This window comes from Copadichromis virginalis, linkage group LG23 (assembly GCF_057382275.1).
Source record: "Copadichromis virginalis isolate Kocher_CV1m ecotype Utaka linkage group LG23, C_Virginalis_male_GT1.1, whole genome shotgun sequence".
NCBI classification, from domain to species: domain Eukaryota; kingdom Metazoa; phylum Chordata; class Actinopteri; order Cichliformes; family Cichlidae; genus Copadichromis; species Copadichromis virginalis.
Window position 1 is genome coordinate 45,346,037 of NC_140639.1, and position 16,744 is coordinate 45,362,780.

Sequence of the window (16,744 nt, forward strand, 5' to 3'; positions counted from 1 at the left end):
AAAATGCAGAGACTAAACTTGAGAACAATGTGATTTTATTTCCCAGTAGATATCTGACAAGCATTCACAGAAATTTTAAAAACAAAGTGAAATGGAGTCATGATAAGTCTCCTAATTAGAGCCCAGACTTTCCTTAAAGGAAGAAGTAAACACGTTAAAAGCTGTTTTGCTTTTTTTTTTCTCCTTAAAGAAAAAGGAAAACAGTTTTTTTGGGATGACAAAAACCAATACCAGCTATGTTCACATGCCATAGGTTGTGATGGTATATTGCAATATCACACGAGATGCAAATGTAAGCCAACCAGCTTAACATCAGACTTGAACCAGTTGTTTTACAACTATGAGCAGATTTAACCATTCTTCACGATGTCCTCTAAAAGCAGCCACCTTGTTTTTTTCTGCACTTTGATGCTGTTGTACAACATTCACAACAAATTAAAACAAAAAAAAAAAAGAATAGATGAGAATGCATGCTTTGCGTGTGTGTGTTTAAGAAAGTGTGTGTTATTTTCCAGGTATTTTTCAGATTATGCAGTAATCACAGTTACTGCCTTTTCTGTGATTCGGACTCAAGTTACAAAAACACTTAAACCTGTGTTTACTATACCTGAACGAAAAAAAAGAAGAAGAAGAAAAGAATACAAACAAGTGTGTTCATGTAGAAAATTAAAGTTGGTAAAGTCGAGTAAATTCCTTCACGCTCCAAAACCAAACCTTTGACCGTCCTCTCTGCTCTGCAGGAACACTTTTTAAACTTTCATTCAAGCATTATCCATATCCTCAACACGCTTCACTTCAGTGCATTTGGCTTGCGTTTAAAAACAATAACATCCTTACAGTGTGAAACACATCTTTCAAACACTCTCACAGCAGCTGCCTTCAAAATAAAAGCAGTAATTTATTTCAAACCGTTCTGTACCGCGAGGACAATCCTGGACAACCAGGAGCTGCATGTGTTGTTAATCTCACACTTTTTCATTATTTAGATTTTTATAATTAGCTTTCCCCCCCTCCATTTGTTTCAAAAACAAACAGATCTGCATATCACAGTTTAAATAACTATTTTAAATAAATTATTTCTTTGTGGTATCTTATAAACGCTTAAAAAAAAAAAAAAAAATTGTCCATAGTTTCTGTACCTATTTTTTTTAATCTTCGATGGATCTATTAATCCGCTTTTAGTGGTGTCCCTTTGAGGTCATTGCATTGCATTGATTTCAGTTTGTTTCCAACTCTCCACTCATGTAATGACCGGACTTGGAAAAGATACATATGTGTAAAATCATATGTGCCACAGATTTGATGCTCATGAAGGAAACAACATTTAGCTCTATTTATTACAGCTGTGAACGATCAAATCTGTGGCACGCAAGTTTAAAACCTGCCTCTGTGGGGGGTGTTTTTTAGGTACGTGGATTTATCGACGGCTCACAGCAGGTGATTCGCAGGACATGCTGGTGCACAGCTTCTTGTTGCTGGGGCTCTCACTCTCAGTCTGTCTGCTGTGCTTTCCGACACAACCGTCTGCAATAAATGGCACTGTGGTTAAAACTCGAATCAGCAAAGGAAAATTGGCTGATTCATAACTCCTTTCTGTAATGTATCTGTGAAGATGGTTAAAATAAAAAAAGGCATAGGGTGCCACTTACTGGCAAGATGAAAAGCTGGCGCTGAGGACACTGAAGGGCTTCTTTGCCACTGTGAGGACAGATAAATGTCAGATTCTTTAAGGACATGTTAGCCTTATCTTCAAAAAGCAAGACATCCAGAAGCTGCTGAATCAGAGATCCCCTTATGCACCAGAATAAATTAACATACATCTCCCTTTTCAACATATTTTCCGAGTCTACGTTTGCTATGTTTGCTGAAGTAATGACCCGTTTCTGCACCCTGGACTTTACTGTAGCTGCAGAAATGTCTACATTGATGGAGGTTTGATATACTCCAAACATCAAACATAAACAGTATGAAATAAAAGGGAACAAAAACAAAACAAGAAAAACATTGTGGACTCACTATGAACTTGCTGATGTTCTTTAGGGTGCCAAATCGCAGGTAGGAAATATCTCCCTTATCTTTGTCCCGGTCCTGGTCAGAGGTGTATATGTGTGTGATACCGGCTCCTCTGATCAGAGGGACACACTCATCACATGGACACTTGGTTACAAAAAGCATGGTTGGCTCATCCGGTTTGATGTCTCGTGTCCTGAAAGGAGGAGGAACACCTATCAAGCGATGATGAACACTGATTTTCTGCATTCATGTTTCCCCTCCCGCCATTTCTGACAAGTTCTGACCTGAAGGTGAGGGCGTTCTGCTCTGCGTGGATAATGTATCTGTATTTACGTCTCTGGCGATCCTCCTGTTTGGCGTCCATCTGAGGGTACTCGGCGTACTGCGAACCTGCGGGGTAAGCGTTGTACCCACAGCCCACCAGGTAGAGACACCCTGTTCCGTTACAGCCAGCCTGAGATGAGGGGACAGATCAAAATACTACATTAACAACATCAGTGTGGGTGTTAAATCTATCGGTAGCTCTGCTTTAAATGATGAAATAAAATGTTCTTAATTCCATCTGCATTATACCACGGGCTGAAAAGCAGCCCCAAATCACAACACGGCCTCGACTGTGTTTTACAGATGAGTGTGGACACTCACTGTTGTACCCGTCTCCTGACCTCTTCCACACTGAGCTCTCTCTCTCTTTGTCAAAAAACACTCACCATCTCAAACTGTCCAGAGAGAGCAGCCGCTACTGAGGAACGCGTTAGGATTTATTTGAACATTTTGGGCTCATCATCATGACATTTGTCACAACTGCATCCACCCACACTGAAAACCTCAATGCATTAATACAATCATCCATAAATGGATTTATATAATCCAATTTTGTGCAGACAAAAAAAAAGAAAAAAAAACTCCTTCTGTACGAGCCTGATGTTATTAGGTTTTGTCAGTTTGTCACCTTGTAATCTGGTGTCAAATCCTACCCGAACTGGCACACAGAATTGCCAACAGTCTACTCTTGTGATGAATTAACGAGTTAAATCAAATCAAAAGGAGAATAGTTGAGCTCACCGACTGTCCTTTGGCCCAGATCACAGTGCCCACACCCACTTTAGGATCCTCTGAAATGACAGTTATGCATGTATAAGAAGCTGGAAACAAATAGCAAACTATTGACAGGGTCATTGTTAGAAATGATCATAACCTTTACGACATCACTCAGGAAAAAGTCCTGCAGCCAAACAGCAGTTGTTATGATGCTTGTCAGGCAATATGCAATAGAATGTAGAAGAATGTAGTGTGTGTTATGAATAACCAAACACACCTGTCCTGTAGGCCAGTAGCCTGGCCTGGATCATGCAGTGACGAGCCACTTCTTGGGGCACATCTTCATGACAAGGGGGCAGTGGCACTGACGACTCTTCCCTGGTTCACAGAAGGGACACGATCAAATGAGCGTCAAGTACAAGCGCGTGGCGATGTCTGTGCTGACAAACAGATAAATTTGAGAGTTTCTAACCTGTAGAAGCCGTAGTGTTGCTGTGGCACCCCGGCAGCCACTGCAGCTAAAACTTCCACAAGCTCCCTCATGTTGTTTCTCAGGCTGGAGAAGTAAGGCTCCACGCAAAAATTCTCCAGGCCCATGTGCTTCAAAATCTCCTGATGCAGCTGGGACTTACGAACCAGGAACTGTCTGGAGAAATCCTTCAGGCATCTCATTCGTTCTCTGGAACGACACAGAATATTTCTTATAAACGGGCTGAAAATCCAGCTGTGGTCATCCAGCAGTTTCGCGACTTGAGTTTGATTCACTCAATAAATATTTCTCCTTCTCATTCTGGTTAACTTAAAGATGAAAGATGTTCTCTAATTATTTCTGCAGAATAATCTTTGCTTTGTGCCTCATCTACAGGTTTTCTTGCCCTTTGATGGCTGAAGTCTGACCAGAGGTTAAACTAGGATGCAACGGAGTTCCAGCACCTTTAAATATTAAGTAAAAAATAAAAATATATAGTGGGCGGTTTTATACATAATAACATCAAGCGAGTTTATTCTTAATATCTACCTGCCAAACCCCACACTCTAATTCTGACCAAACCTACGTCAGGAATTTAAGTGTTAGGAAAGCAATAACCGTCCTACGACTGTTCATAACCACACAGCTGAAATAATTTGGTTCTATACATTTACTCTGCTCTCATGAATCAGATACAGATTTCAGGTTTCTCTCTGCCACGTCATTCTCATATTTAAGTTAATTCTGCAGTCACTACAGTTACAAAGCAAACAATTATTTTGACTTCATTTGTTTTGATGCACTTTAGCACACTACACTGTAATATAAATAATGATGTGCACATTTATTTTATATTGTTTGACACTGATTTATGAAAACTGGACTTTTTTTCCCCTCCGTTTTCTTGAGTTAACCATCTGGTGTTCTCATCAGCTGAGATTTCTGCTTCAGGTTCAGTTTGTTTGGGGTTTTTTTGGTGCGTGTCGAGAACCTCCTTGGGTTTCCCTCTAAAATATACCAGGCAACTGAGTATAACTTATTAGAAAGAGAATTCAGCACATAGCTCAAAAGTGCTGCTGTGCAGAAGCAGATACAGTAAGTATAGTAAGGTACCTGTTGAAAAGCTCCTCTGTGTTCTGCTTTGGGTCGTCATCAGTGATCCTCTCTGTGAAGTCACAATTTCTGGACGTCTCGGTGACAAACTGCGCTAGGCCGGGTGCCAGCGGCTGCAGCAGCATGCAGATGTGAGGACGGCTGTTGGACTTGAGCTTCTCTACTGCTACAGCGTCTAGTAAAGCTTCCTCTGAGATGAAGTGAGCTGGACCGCAGTAGCTGGGATTGTTCATAGAGGTGGACTTCAGAATGCTGATCTCAGGGTCCCCGGGCCAGAAAGAGATCTGACTGACTCCAGCTGGAGGAGGAGAGCAAACAGCATTTATCCATCTTAGTTAACTTTGCCCGGGAATGAGAGAACAGAGCTCCAAAGTTCAGCAAACTGCTGATGTAGTTTAATGCCGATAATGCAGTTTACAACAGTACGGCAACACCTGTGGGACATATTCAGTCATACGCTCACAGTAAATAAATATATCATTATGGTGTCAAAGTCTGTCCTGAGTTTCTAAGTGTGTTCACTTCTCAATGTGTCATTCCTCCAATCTGATCATAAAGAGGCTGCTCGCCAAGTCTTATAAAACAGGTCCACTTCAAAGTAAATGAAAGTAAATGAAAGGAGGTGCAGTACCAGAAAGGCTGCAGTTATTCTGACTACAGTTAGGGTGGTGCCTCAAAGTGACAGCAAGATATGTAGTTCTGCCTGATCAAGAACATCTCGTTATTTGAGAGTGTGACACAGAAACACATTCACGCTGCGTGTTGTTTTTAGGCTCCCTTAATGCCGTCTACTCATTCCTGCATCATGCCTCCTTCTCCACTCACCGTTAATGATCATCTTCAGGCAAGTAGCGCAGGGTCTCCTCGAGAAGTACAGTTGACAGTCAGCCAGGCGAGCACCATGTTGGATGATGGCTGCCTGTCCAGCGTGGAGCTCAGCTCCTGAACAATGAAGTCCCACCACTTTGCTTTCCCGCACCACCACCAGACCCATCCCATGGAGCTGAAGCACAGTACAGCTACAGTTATTAATTTTACACACAAGTGCTAGTAAAGATGAATCGCTCCACAGAACTTGATGATTTTTTCCCTAGATTGCATACATCACTGTGTTTTTTATATTCAAACTAACCTGATTACCACCATCCTCCTCTGTTTGCTCCTGAGGGAATAACTCCATCCATAAACTCAGCAAGGTGAAGAGGTTTACCTTTGACAACCTGGGGCCATGACCTGAAGCAGAGACAAAGCTGAATTAAGCCATCTTGTGCACAATGCTTTCCTGAAAAGCTGCAGTAACACATGCTTGGATGAGAATATATACCATGAAGATTACTAATGTTTGCATGGTTTAAAGGCCCCACCGAAGCTAACTTGGCCTGTTGACTGAGACTTAGAAAAATATAACATTTATTTCAGATACACGCAGGTGAAGACCTATGTGTATTGATCTGAGGATGGGGATTTTGCCATATAATGTGAATAGGATAAGATGATCGGCCAAGTCTAAGATAAATATATGCAGCATTGTGTAATGTGTAAATAAAGGCTGTCAGCCGTGGCCATTTAAAGTGCCTCTCTGGTAAACTGTATCTCATGAAGCTGCGGTTTTGTGGCATGACAGAAGGGAAAAATATGAAGCTAAACTACTGGAAGAACTCTTCCTCCAGTTGGCTCACCTTGTATTTTGCTGTCAGTCTGGGTGCTGCTGTCTCTTGTTTCTCGACACGGTGTGGACCGGCCCGGATCGGCTCGGTTCCATATTTGGCTTTCTTCCATTCAATCAATCTGTCAGCTACAGAAAACGATATAATACGTCGACCCGACGTTCAGCAAGAGAAGAGCCGGATGAAGCTTTCTTTTGGTATCCTTTTTACTGTTAAGTTGGATAGTCACATGAATACTATTTTCAACCGACGCTTTCAAAATAAAAGCATAAAAAGACACCGATTTGGTAAATAAAGTTGCACCAATAAAGAAATTCACGTACAAATATGAACTTACACTTCAGAATATTTTTTTTATAACGACTAGTTAAAGTCACGTTGAAATCCGATGAGTAACGGTAACTCTCAGCAACCGGTGACTTTTTAAGTTACAGTGTTACAGTGCTAACATTACTAGCACTAACTCGCGTATTACAGTACAATGATTCTTAATAAAACACTGTACAGCCGATAAATACTTGGACGAACGTAACTTCATGTCTTTCTACCGCAAGCAGAAACTGCCTCCCTCTTATTTAAAGGGGAAGGAGCCGTTCTTCTGTGACTTCGCTAGTGGACGGTATCTTAACAGTTCCGGATTTCTTCCGGAAATATTTTCTGACGCTGTCACATGGGCGGGGCCAATTGGTTGGCTGTCAGCACGCAACAAAGTACTAATCATTTCAACTGCTAAACATAAGCAGTTAAGCCCATACACTTTTCCGAGCCCATACACTCTCTCATTCTCCACAGAGAGCAGTGGCGCATACCTGTGACATCACTAACCCTTACCTTACGTTGTCTTAAAGACACACCACACAATTGTGACTGTTACAAAGCGTTTTTGAACTAAAAATCAAGAATGTGGGATACTGTTTGTCATTTTATTGATAAATACATTTCATTTTTATACATTTTATTAATGAAAAATCTACTAAAATTTCACCAAAATGTACCACTTTTTATAAAAAATTTCCTTAAGTGATATATTCTTTTTAAAATCTCACATTCCCATCTATAATTTTGATTTATAGATGTTATATCATTCTATTTGCATGTATATTTTTCACGTTATCATTTTGCCATAAAACATAATTGTTTGCATCAAAGAGCCAATAAAGAGCTAGACAATAAAAAAAATACAAAAAAAAAAGAACAAAAATTGTTATGACAAGTGAACAAATCAGATTTAAGAAATATTTATTTCATCACAGAAATATAATCCCCATAGCTAAATTAAAAAAGTAAAATAATACAGTATGTCTCAAGTATGTAACAGCAACAGAATAATAATGCATACCCCAAACACTGCAATGCTGTAAGCTGAATATAAGCATGGACCTAATGGTTTTATAAACTTCTCCTAAACGATGAAAGTATAACAAAGAGAGAGAGAGTGTGTGTGTGTGTGTGTGTGTGTGTGTGTGTGTGTGTGTGTGTGTGTGTGTGTGTGTGTGTGTGTGAGTGAGAGAGAGAGAGAGAGTGAATACAATATGCAAATCAGTTTTACTCTTCCAGTTTAAATTACTTCATAAAAAAAAAGAAGGAACAGCTCATAAAAAACAAAACAAGCAGAAACTGTAAACCTAGACCTCATTTCCCGAAAACAATGATTTCCACAGAAGCTCTCAAAGCATCCTAAATTACTTTCCAGCCTGAACTGAAGCTGTGCTTAATAATAAATAGCAGTTCTGCTTTAGTTGGAGCGAACAGAAACTCCTCCTCAAGCATCTGAGTACATCAAGAAATAGAAACCTATCAAGGAAATAGAAACTGATCTCACATTGGCTTTACTGGGAGACGGCATGGTTGACATGTTGTCCTAAAGGCTAGGACGCACAGGGAGTTTTTGGTCATCAGACGACAAAGTGAAAGAATGAAAAAAAGTGCTTCAAAGCATTCCTCTTTCTTTAATATGCAATGTATCCTGTAGCTTTGTTTAGTGCAATTTCTGCTCCATATATAGAAAAACCTACAGAAACTAAGATGAATTCCTCTTAAGTACTTTTGTAGATTTATTTTTAATTTGCCCGAACACAGAAACCAACCTGTAATGATGAAAATGCTAATAATGCGGAAACCTGAGCAAGTTTCCACAGTACAACATTCCTTAGATACAACACATTTTACTTGCAATGGAAGAAAAAAAGGAGCTAATGTCGTAATTTTACCAAAGACGGTTATTTTTCTTAACTGAAAAGCGCAACTTTCTCAGTCTATATATTCCATAGATTTTTGAATAAGCTTAAAAAATCAACCTCTTAGTATTACGGAATATAAAGAGATGACTGTAGTGCTGCAGAGGAAATGTGAGGCAGAATGAACACACCTAGTAAAACAGGTTTTAACTTCCCAAAATGTACAAAGGACATTTACCAAGCAAGCAACTCATAACAAACCACAGAAGGCTCTGCATCAGCTGTGTATGTCATGTATATGTATGAGTTTGTCTTTATCAATCAGTTGCTTTGAGTTAAATACAAAGAGCTGCTGAATACCAAATTAGAGCCTGACTTATATAAGATATCTAAGGCCGATACAGATATTTGGTGATTCAAAAATCTTACAGTCTGATATATTGGTCAATATTTTTTTTTTCATTTCAGAGAAACTCAACAAATCAATTTCCCTAAATTGCTACGTTATTTACTCTGCTCAGATCAGCTATAGGTGCTCCAACAGGTAATGCCAAACTTACCCTGTGTCAGCTGGTGGACAAACTATGCAATGTCAGCAATCATAACATGGTAGAAGGGTCTTTCTCCCATCTCCTCGTTACTTTCTTAAGTTTTCCTGTATGAACGCAAACACTAACAGACTGGCAATTAACCAATGCAATCAATTCACCAATAAATTGGGCTCTACTGCTAAGTGTGTGAAACATGTTTACATTACAGTGTTCATCTCTTTAGATTAGGTCAGTAGTTTATTCCTTCCAGATCTTTGGTCCCTCACATGAACTTTTCCAGAAAGTAAATGAACAAAGCAAACGCTGCTGAGAAAAAATAAAAAAAATTCAAGTATACGTAACATATGTAAAGAACTTCCACAGAAAAGGCGCCATGGGTTTGGCCAAAGTGCTCATTTTAGATCCACAGATAACGCAGCTTAAAATCCAGTTTAAGCATCTTGTGAATAATGTTGTTTAAGTGCTTCTTTAAAGTATATATAAATAAGTATTTCAAGAAAGGGCCTCCTCTTTTGTCGTGGATGGGATCAACAGGAATGTGAAAACTGTGGTGTTGCATTCTGCTGCTGCACACGCAGCGTGATCAAATCCACTCGGTCATTAGTTGGTTTTTTTCTTTCTTTTTTAGGTCGCAGGAGCCTAAAAGCACCACTCAGTTCTTGAAGGCTCCACAGCGGCTCGCTTTGCTGATAAACTCCTTCAGCATTGCTCCGTCTACCTGCCAGAAGGCTTCGGTCTGAGTTACCCGAGTCAGGTGGTTTATGCAAAACCTGAAACAAAACTCTTCCAGGTCCTGGAAAATCAAACAATAGAAAAAATAATAAGGAGATTAGATTGCAAAAGAAAGAACAAACATTCCGATGCTTATTTTACAGGGTGTTAAACCTTGTAATCCCTGACAGTTTTCCTTTGCTGCTATACCATAGTGCAGACTCGGGCAGACTGCCATCACTCTCAGACAGACTGGTGAAGGTTTGCAAATAACAGCTGTCTAATATTTAAACACAGACTGATTGTCAACATGTTGCAATCACCGTGTGAGTGCGCTGATCAGTATAATAGAGGACCCGACTCGACTGCTTGCATTCTTCTACACAGCAAGGTTGCTGAGCGGCTGCTGTGAAATTGCTGCCCTGCAGCAACAACGTCACGAATTCTGGAGGAATTTCTGTTCAGGTGTCTGAGGTTCTGACTCTGAATGTGTGCAGTTAATATAAATTTCTGTTTATATATGTGTGTACATCCTTCATTTTGGCCAGTTTATTACAGTTAATCACTACATTATCACAAACAGATTGCATGTAATTGCAGCCTTGACCCAAGCTCAAACTGATAGCAGACTAACTGTCGTATTGCAGTTTTATTGCACCCAAGTCATTTTTGAAGATTGACACTGACTGTGAGTCGTCGCAGACCTGATCCACGTCTTTAAAGCAATTATTTTAAAGGCAACAAGATCACAAGCTCATGGCACACAAACATTTTGGTCGTCTGGTCCAAAATGTGAATTTATCTACCACCTCAGCTTATCCACCTGACAAACCTGTTTATAACTGTACCTCTGCGTCGTATCGTATGGCAGCAGACAGCAGGGTGAAGGCGTTTTCCACAGTGATTCCTCTCTTGATGATCTGCTGACATAGGCGTTTCAGGCGGTTTTCACAATAAGAGGTGGCCAGGTCCAACAGGCCTGCAGCACAACACACAAACACACACAGTGTCAAAAAAAACCCCATCCTTCTACACACTCTAAGAACATATTTAACAGTTGCATTCATACTAACCAATGGCATCCTCAGGCGAAAGGTCAACAGTGTCTGTGTAAAGAAACTGCAGGAAGGACCTGTAGACGGGATACGAGAACTGGCCAATCTCTATCACTTCCTGCTGATCCTCCGTCCACTGGGAGCGAAACATTGAACGGAAATGCTCGCACCTAGCCGCGATAAAAATACTTTATTTACAATGTATACAAATGGTCAAATAGTCAAAACCTGACATGTTAAGGGCTGCCAACAAAAATCACAGGCTGCCTTAACTGCCCTGAAACAAAGCACAGCTACCAAATGCATCAAGGCTATCTTTCACTTATAGCTATGTGGATAATAAACACACCTGATCTTCAGCACAGCTTTGTGAACGTGGATGTATTTGCCATCAACACTGAACTTGAGGTCAGCCGTTTCTGGACTGTCGAACTCTTTCCTCAGAGCCTCTGCAACCGTCAGGAAGTCATCTTGCTCTAGAAGAAAACCCCCCCGCAGTAGAAACAGTTCTAGTACTTAGACAGCTTTCATTTTTGTTTGTTTTTTACACAAATAATCCACAATTTGTTGTCTCTTCTCTCACCCATAGACATGAGGCGCCACATAACGGATGGCGTAGCGAAGCAGGCAAAGACGTCGTCTGTGTTGGTGAGGTGCGTGAGGTGTGGCAGGACAATGGATTGGCCCCGGCACTGACCCCACATAAAAACCTGGAGGAGGAGTGAAATGATAATGCTCCTGGATTTTTTTGGTCTTTTTTTTAGAATAAAGAATTCCAGAAACCAAAGAAATACAAGACTGTGCATCACTTTGAAAGATGAATGCTATACCTGCCCACTTTGGGTCTTGGCTGCCGACGTGTGTGTCGAATGGCATGCTGCCACCTCGACGACCCTGCCAAATTAGAGACACAGGGAAGCTTTTCCTTCTTAATTATTGTACTGAAACATGTCAAAAGTCTGAAAGCTGTTTTGCTGTGGCATGATTTGCCCCAAAATATCTACAATTAGGGAAAGAGCATTGTTTTGTTTACTGCAGACGACCACTTAAGACCAGGAGCGGAGGCAGAGGTACAGAGGGAGGAAATGAGGACAGGAAACTAAATATTAACAGGAAACGTCCGACACCCTTCCCTCTCCTTCCTACCTCTCTTTGTCAGCCATGATGTGCACAGGGCTGAGGTGGTTGCTCTTGGTGCCAGTTCCCAGTTGACCATAGGTATTTGCTCCCCAGGCATATAGCAGCCCTTTATCGGTTAGGGCCAGGCAGTGTCCATAGCCCGATACAATCTGGAAGGTAGGGATGGATTTAAATGCGGCTGATAAAAAAAAATTACCCAATCAGATGTCAGCACAAATCATGAGTCATCCTCAAGGCAATTATTGATATTAAAAACTCATTCATGTGGTTGTTGGATGTCTCACCTGTTGAATGCACATCCCTTGGAGTGCAGCGACACGGCAAGGTGTCAGCTGATTTCCATTGTTGCCAATTCCCAACTGCCCATTTCCATTGTAGCCCCAGCCGTAAACCTAAAGAGAAATAAAAGCCACCCTGTTTACCACATCAAGTTCAGATTTCTCAATGAGATCACTAAGAATTTATTTAACATCACCTCTCCATTGTCGACAAGAGCCATAGAGGAGGTTTGCCCACACGTGATGCCCGATGCATTCTTGCCCTGCAGGCATCCGGTGACCTTCCTGGGGTAGGGTTGGTTGGCTGTGGAGCCTGAACCAATCTGGCCACAGTTATTATATCCCCATGCAAAGACCTAGAGAGGATTGACAATGTTGTAGTGTGAGAAAAAACACCTTTCTCAGAATGATGTTATTGATGCTGTACTCTGAGTTGTTCTGTTTGAGTAACATCTCAAACAGAAAAACTTGAATGTACATGAACAAACTGGGAAAAGGATGCAATACTTAACGTACACTTAGTAATATTTTAAATGGCAACAGCCTTTCCAGCTTACCACACAAACAACCCCATTAGCTTTAATGCCGCTGGGTTAAAGACAGGCTTCTTAGTGTGACACCTAAAGGCCTCAAGGTGGCAGGTCAAGGTATATAAGGGTGACCCCCTTAGGGCTAAACTTTTTATTTAGAGTGGTACATAAAAATAAGAATATTCTAATTTCAGTCATATTTGATGATATTTTATTAATTAAATTAAATTATGTGTGCCACATATTTCTTTTCATTACCTACTATTGCCATCCCTGCTCTTTTCTTTTGTTGTTTAAGAGTGAATGGAAACTGTTTACCATCCAGCACCATAGCACCAAATCCCAACAGCAGTCACCTCAATATGCTTTATATTGTAAGGTTACGACTGTACAATAATAGAGAGAAAACCTAATCACTCAGCTGATCCCCACTAGTAAGCACTTGGTGACAGTGGGAAGGAAAAACTTCCTTTTAACAGGAAGAAACCTCCAGAAGAACCAGGTTCAGGGAGAAGCATCTGCCAGGACCAGCTGGGGGTGAGGGGAAAAGAAGAGAACAGAGCGAGACAGGAAAAGACACGCTAAACACATTTAACGGTAATTTAAAAAATATATATAAAAAAGGACTTGCCTCTCCATCCAGAGTGAGAGCCATAGAGTGATGTGAGCCACACGACACCTCTTTCACTTTTTTGTTCTGCAGGTTAGCGGTGATCAACACGGGGGAGAGTCCCGGGTTGGTCGACCCATTCCCCAGCTGACTGTAACCATTGTGACCCCATGCAAACAGATGTCCATCTGCAACACATAAAAACAAATTTAAGCTGTCAATGTTATACAGGTTTTGGTTATACAGTGTCTGAGTTTCTATTTATGTTATTAGCACATTTTTTAGTTCAGGTAAACCCTTTCATGCATGAATTATGACAACCTGAATCAGGATTTTTATTCATCTTTAGGTATGAAAAAAAGATTTTTGAACTTATTTTTTTTTAAACATTTACTTATTTATTTATTTACATGTACAGGACCTGGAAAAACTAGTCCATTCATCATTCAGCATTCATCTTTAGTAGGCTTGATTACCGTAACAGCATCTTTACAGGTCTACCTAAAAAAATCAGTCAGACAACTACAGCTCATTCAGAACTCTGCTGCTCGAGTCCTCACTAAGACCAAAAAAGTGGACCACATCAGTCCAGCTCTGAGGTCTTTACACTGGCTGCCTGTCCATCAGAGGATAGACTTTAAAGTTCTGATGCTGGTCTATAAAGCTCTGAATGGTTTAGGACCAAAATACATCAGTGACCTGCTGACCCAGTATGAACCTTCCAGATCCCTCAGGTCATCTGGATCCGGTCTTTTATCAGTTCCTAGAGTCAGAACCAGACACGGAGAAGCTGCATTCAGCTTATATGCTCCATATATCTGGAACAAACTCCCAGAAAGCCTCAGATCAGCTGAAACACTCAGTTTATTTAAATCCAGGTTGAAGACTCACCTGTTCTCAGCTGCATTTGAATAAAGCACCAAATCCACACTTTTAAGCTTAAATTTCAAAACTTACATTTTAACTACCGGTACTGATTTTATCTACTGTTCCTTTTTTCCCCATTGTAAATCATGCTTTTTATTTGTTTTTGTTTTTTAATGTCTCTGTTAAGCACTTTGAATCAACTTGCCGTTGAATTGTGCTGTATAAATAAACTTGCTTTGCCTTTTCAAAGGGTTGATGTGTATACATTGTATGTCCATCAGTTGATGTGCATACAACTGATGTGTATGGACTGACACATCAGTGTCCAATGTAGTGGTTTATGTGCAAGTACACCATCAACACTGACACAAATACAAGAAAACAGCCTTTGAATAGCTGTCCACTGTAGTGACCACTATGCATGAAAGGGTTAAGCTCATATTAGTGACATTTCCACTGTTCAATAGAAAAAAGTCAACCTTTCTGTAGAAATTGACCAATATTGAGCACATGACTATACAGTGAAATGCTTATGCAGCAGGATGAAAACATTGTATAAATATAAAAAAACAGCCTACCGTCAGTAGCCAATAGGACATGAGGTCCGCTGCCATAGCTCACACTGGCTACCTTCTTCCCTCGTAGGAAGTCCAGTTTCTTCGGCATAACAGTGCTCAGACTGTCTCCTGTACCAAGGCAGCTACTGCAGTTTAACCCCAACACAAACACCTGGAAACAGTAACACACGTTTCAAAATACAGAGACACAGTGCAGATACACATTTAAAGTGCTGTGTTGTAGGTTATCAACAAACACAAAGCAAATAGATGCTCATTGTGTGACTTATGCGTTTTGATTGAGATCAGCTGTGCTCTGGTATGGTGGCATTCAAACAGGAAAGTGAAAACAATGCAGGATCTCCTGCGGCATATTTTTTCTTTCCCCACAAAACACACGCTTATGAAATAAACCTTCACATAAAAAGCGCACTGGAGGCATTTCACACAGCAAACCCCATCGGCTTCATACGTTTTCCTGTTGTTTAAACTGTCACGTAACTACAGAGCAAACGACACACTTCATGTAAAGTCAGAATTAGATTCAGGCACAAATATAAGGAAGACAAAACAAGTACAATCATTCGAGTGCTATTTAAAGAGCTCATATCATAAACAGAAACTATCAAATGTGCACTCCTCACCTCATTTCCATGGGTGATATAGATTGCTTCATTGGCAGTGGTGCCAAAGACACAGGCCTGTCGCACTGTAGCTAGTTCCTGAGCACTCAGCAGGTAGAACAGGGGCCATTTACTGACATCCATCACCGCTCCTGCAAAATTCAGTCTTCCTAGCTGGGAAGTAGGAGGAGTCAGGGATGATCGGGGAGAGGAGGAGGGCACAGGAGGGGGATGACGAGGGGAAGGGAGGACCCGAGGAGGAGGCGATGGTGGTGGTGGTGCGGAGCCAGAAGAACCATCCCTGCTGTCGCTTTAGACAAGACAAGAAATATATTAAAGATAAATAGACAAAGTTTGTTTTTTAAACAGTTACATTACTATAAAGAGGGGTAACATTTATTCTTCTTCTCTTGAAATGACAGGCAAGTATTTGGCAAGTTCAGAACTACATCAAATAATACCTGTATGTCTTGGGAAATGCATCTCAATCTCATGTAAATGAGGCATAGCATGAGGCCAAAGCAATAACACATAATGTTACTGTTAAGCTCTCAACTCCTGAGAAAAGCCAGCGAGCTGATATTGGATATAGCTGATAAGCAGGGACGTTTTAAATTGCTACATTTTTTTCCACCTTAGCCAGCATGATGATAACAATAATAATAATATTAGCAATAATCGTAATAATAACAATAATTTAAAAAAGAAACAAAACAAGCATACTCTAATTTACTGCTCCCCTTTTTTTCAACCCTACGTAGAAAAACTTTTAATTTCACCCCTTAAAGGCACCACAGCAGCAAAGCTAACTGCGATTAAAAGCTTGTGATGAACGGAGAAGCTAGTAGCTTAGTTAAGCGCTTTCTTGTGCTCTTCCTACCTAAAGCATCGCTCCATAACAACGAGTCGACTGAGAAAAGACAGACAGCGACAGCGTTACGGCAACAACTTTGAGAATAAAAACGACTACTTCTACAGCGTGTAAACTCGTGTTAATAAATACATTTACCTGAAAAAAAATCGCTCGTCCGGTGTTTACAGTAGCACAACCGCCGAGCCGCGTCGAGAGTGGTCAGTTGTTCTTCTTTGCGCATGATACGCGCGGTTGATTAAGCGGGCGCGTAGGAGCACCACTGCCCCATCCGGCCCTCAGTTAAATAACACCTAGATGTAGACGTGCACTTACCAGCCACAGATGGGGATAACGCTCACGGCCCGAACCAAAGCCGCAATTCTCCTGTAATAAAATCGATCTTCAACGAATTTATTTTTTTTTTCAGTGTTATTATATTTATCTACAAATACTTAAAGGTAGGTATACTGGAACAAGTCAAGTTTTTGC

The 16,744-nt window shown here is 40.7% G+C and overlaps 2 protein-coding genes across 3 annotated transcripts; both read right to left on the reverse strand.

The window, feature by feature from the left end:
• Nucleotides 1-18: 18 nt before the first annotated feature.
• cdadc1 (cytidine and dCMP deaminase domain containing 1) lies at nucleotides 19-7,091 on the reverse strand. The gene is made up of 12 exons (XM_085447618.1): nucleotides 6,641-7,091; nucleotides 6,316-6,512; nucleotides 5,769-5,869; nucleotides 5,462-5,639; nucleotides 4,637-4,934; nucleotides 3,527-3,733; nucleotides 3,332-3,432; nucleotides 3,079-3,128; nucleotides 2,298-2,467; nucleotides 2,017-2,206; nucleotides 1,650-1,698; nucleotides 19-1,524 (listed from the first exon to the last, which is right to left on the reverse strand). The coding sequence occupies exons 2-12, from the start codon at nucleotides 6,413-6,415 to the stop codon at nucleotides 1,418-1,420; spliced, it is 1,551 nt and encodes a 516-aa protein (XP_085303744.1). The 5' UTR covers nucleotides 6,416-6,512; nucleotides 6,641-7,091; the 3' UTR covers nucleotides 19-1,417.
• Nucleotides 7,092-7,525: 434 nt separating this feature from the next.
• On the reverse strand, nucleotides 7,526-16,371 carry rcbtb1 (regulator of chromosome condensation (RCC1) and BTB (POZ) domain containing protein 1). 2 transcript variants are annotated; one of them, XM_085448692.1, is made up of 13 exons: nucleotides 16,283-16,370; nucleotides 15,424-15,712; nucleotides 14,801-14,951; nucleotides 13,377-13,543; nucleotides 12,413-12,571; nucleotides 12,222-12,329; nucleotides 11,944-12,086; nucleotides 11,628-11,691; nucleotides 11,381-11,507; nucleotides 11,147-11,273; nucleotides 10,816-10,967; nucleotides 10,591-10,721; nucleotides 7,526-9,824 (listed from the first exon to the last, which is right to left on the reverse strand). In XM_085448692.1, exons 1-13 carry the CDS (start codon nucleotides 16,297-16,299, stop codon nucleotides 9,684-9,686), a joined length of 1,776 nt encoding a protein of 591 aa, XP_085304818.1. In that variant the 5' UTR covers nucleotides 16,300-16,370; the 3' UTR covers nucleotides 7,526-9,683. The 2 variants fall into 2 exon arrangements, with proteins under 2 accessions (XP_085304818.1, XP_085304819.1); XM_085448693.1 differs by having other exon boundaries at nucleotides 9,766-9,824; nucleotides 10,575-10,721; nucleotides 16,283-16,371.
• Between the last annotated feature and the right edge of the window lie 373 nt (nucleotides 16,372-16,744).

Excerpts from the sequence above, each read along its gene's own strand:
- cdadc1 (XM_085447618.1), bottom strand. The coding sequence starts at position 6,415 with ATGGAAGAAAGCCAAATATGGAACCGAGCCGATCCGGGCCGGTCCACA. Across the intron at positions 4,935-5,461 it reads CCTGAAGATGATCATTAACG|CTGGAGTCAGTCAGATCTCT; the intron begins GTGAGTGGAGAA and ends CTCCTCCTCCAG. Across the intron at positions 2,468-3,078 it reads TCTGGGCCAAAGGACAGTCG|GCTGGCTGTAACGGAACAGG; the intron begins GTGAGCTCAACT and ends CCCTCATCTCAG.
- rcbtb1 (XM_085448692.1), bottom strand. Across the intron at positions 11,274-11,380 it reads GTGGCGCCTCATGTCTATGG|AGCAAGATGACTTCCTGACG; the intron begins GTGAGAGAAGAG and ends GTTTTCTTCTAG. Across the intron at positions 10,722-10,815 it reads TTCGCCTGAGGATGCCATTG|GCCTGTTGGACCTGGCCACC; the intron begins GTTAGTATGAAT and ends GTTGTGCTGCAG.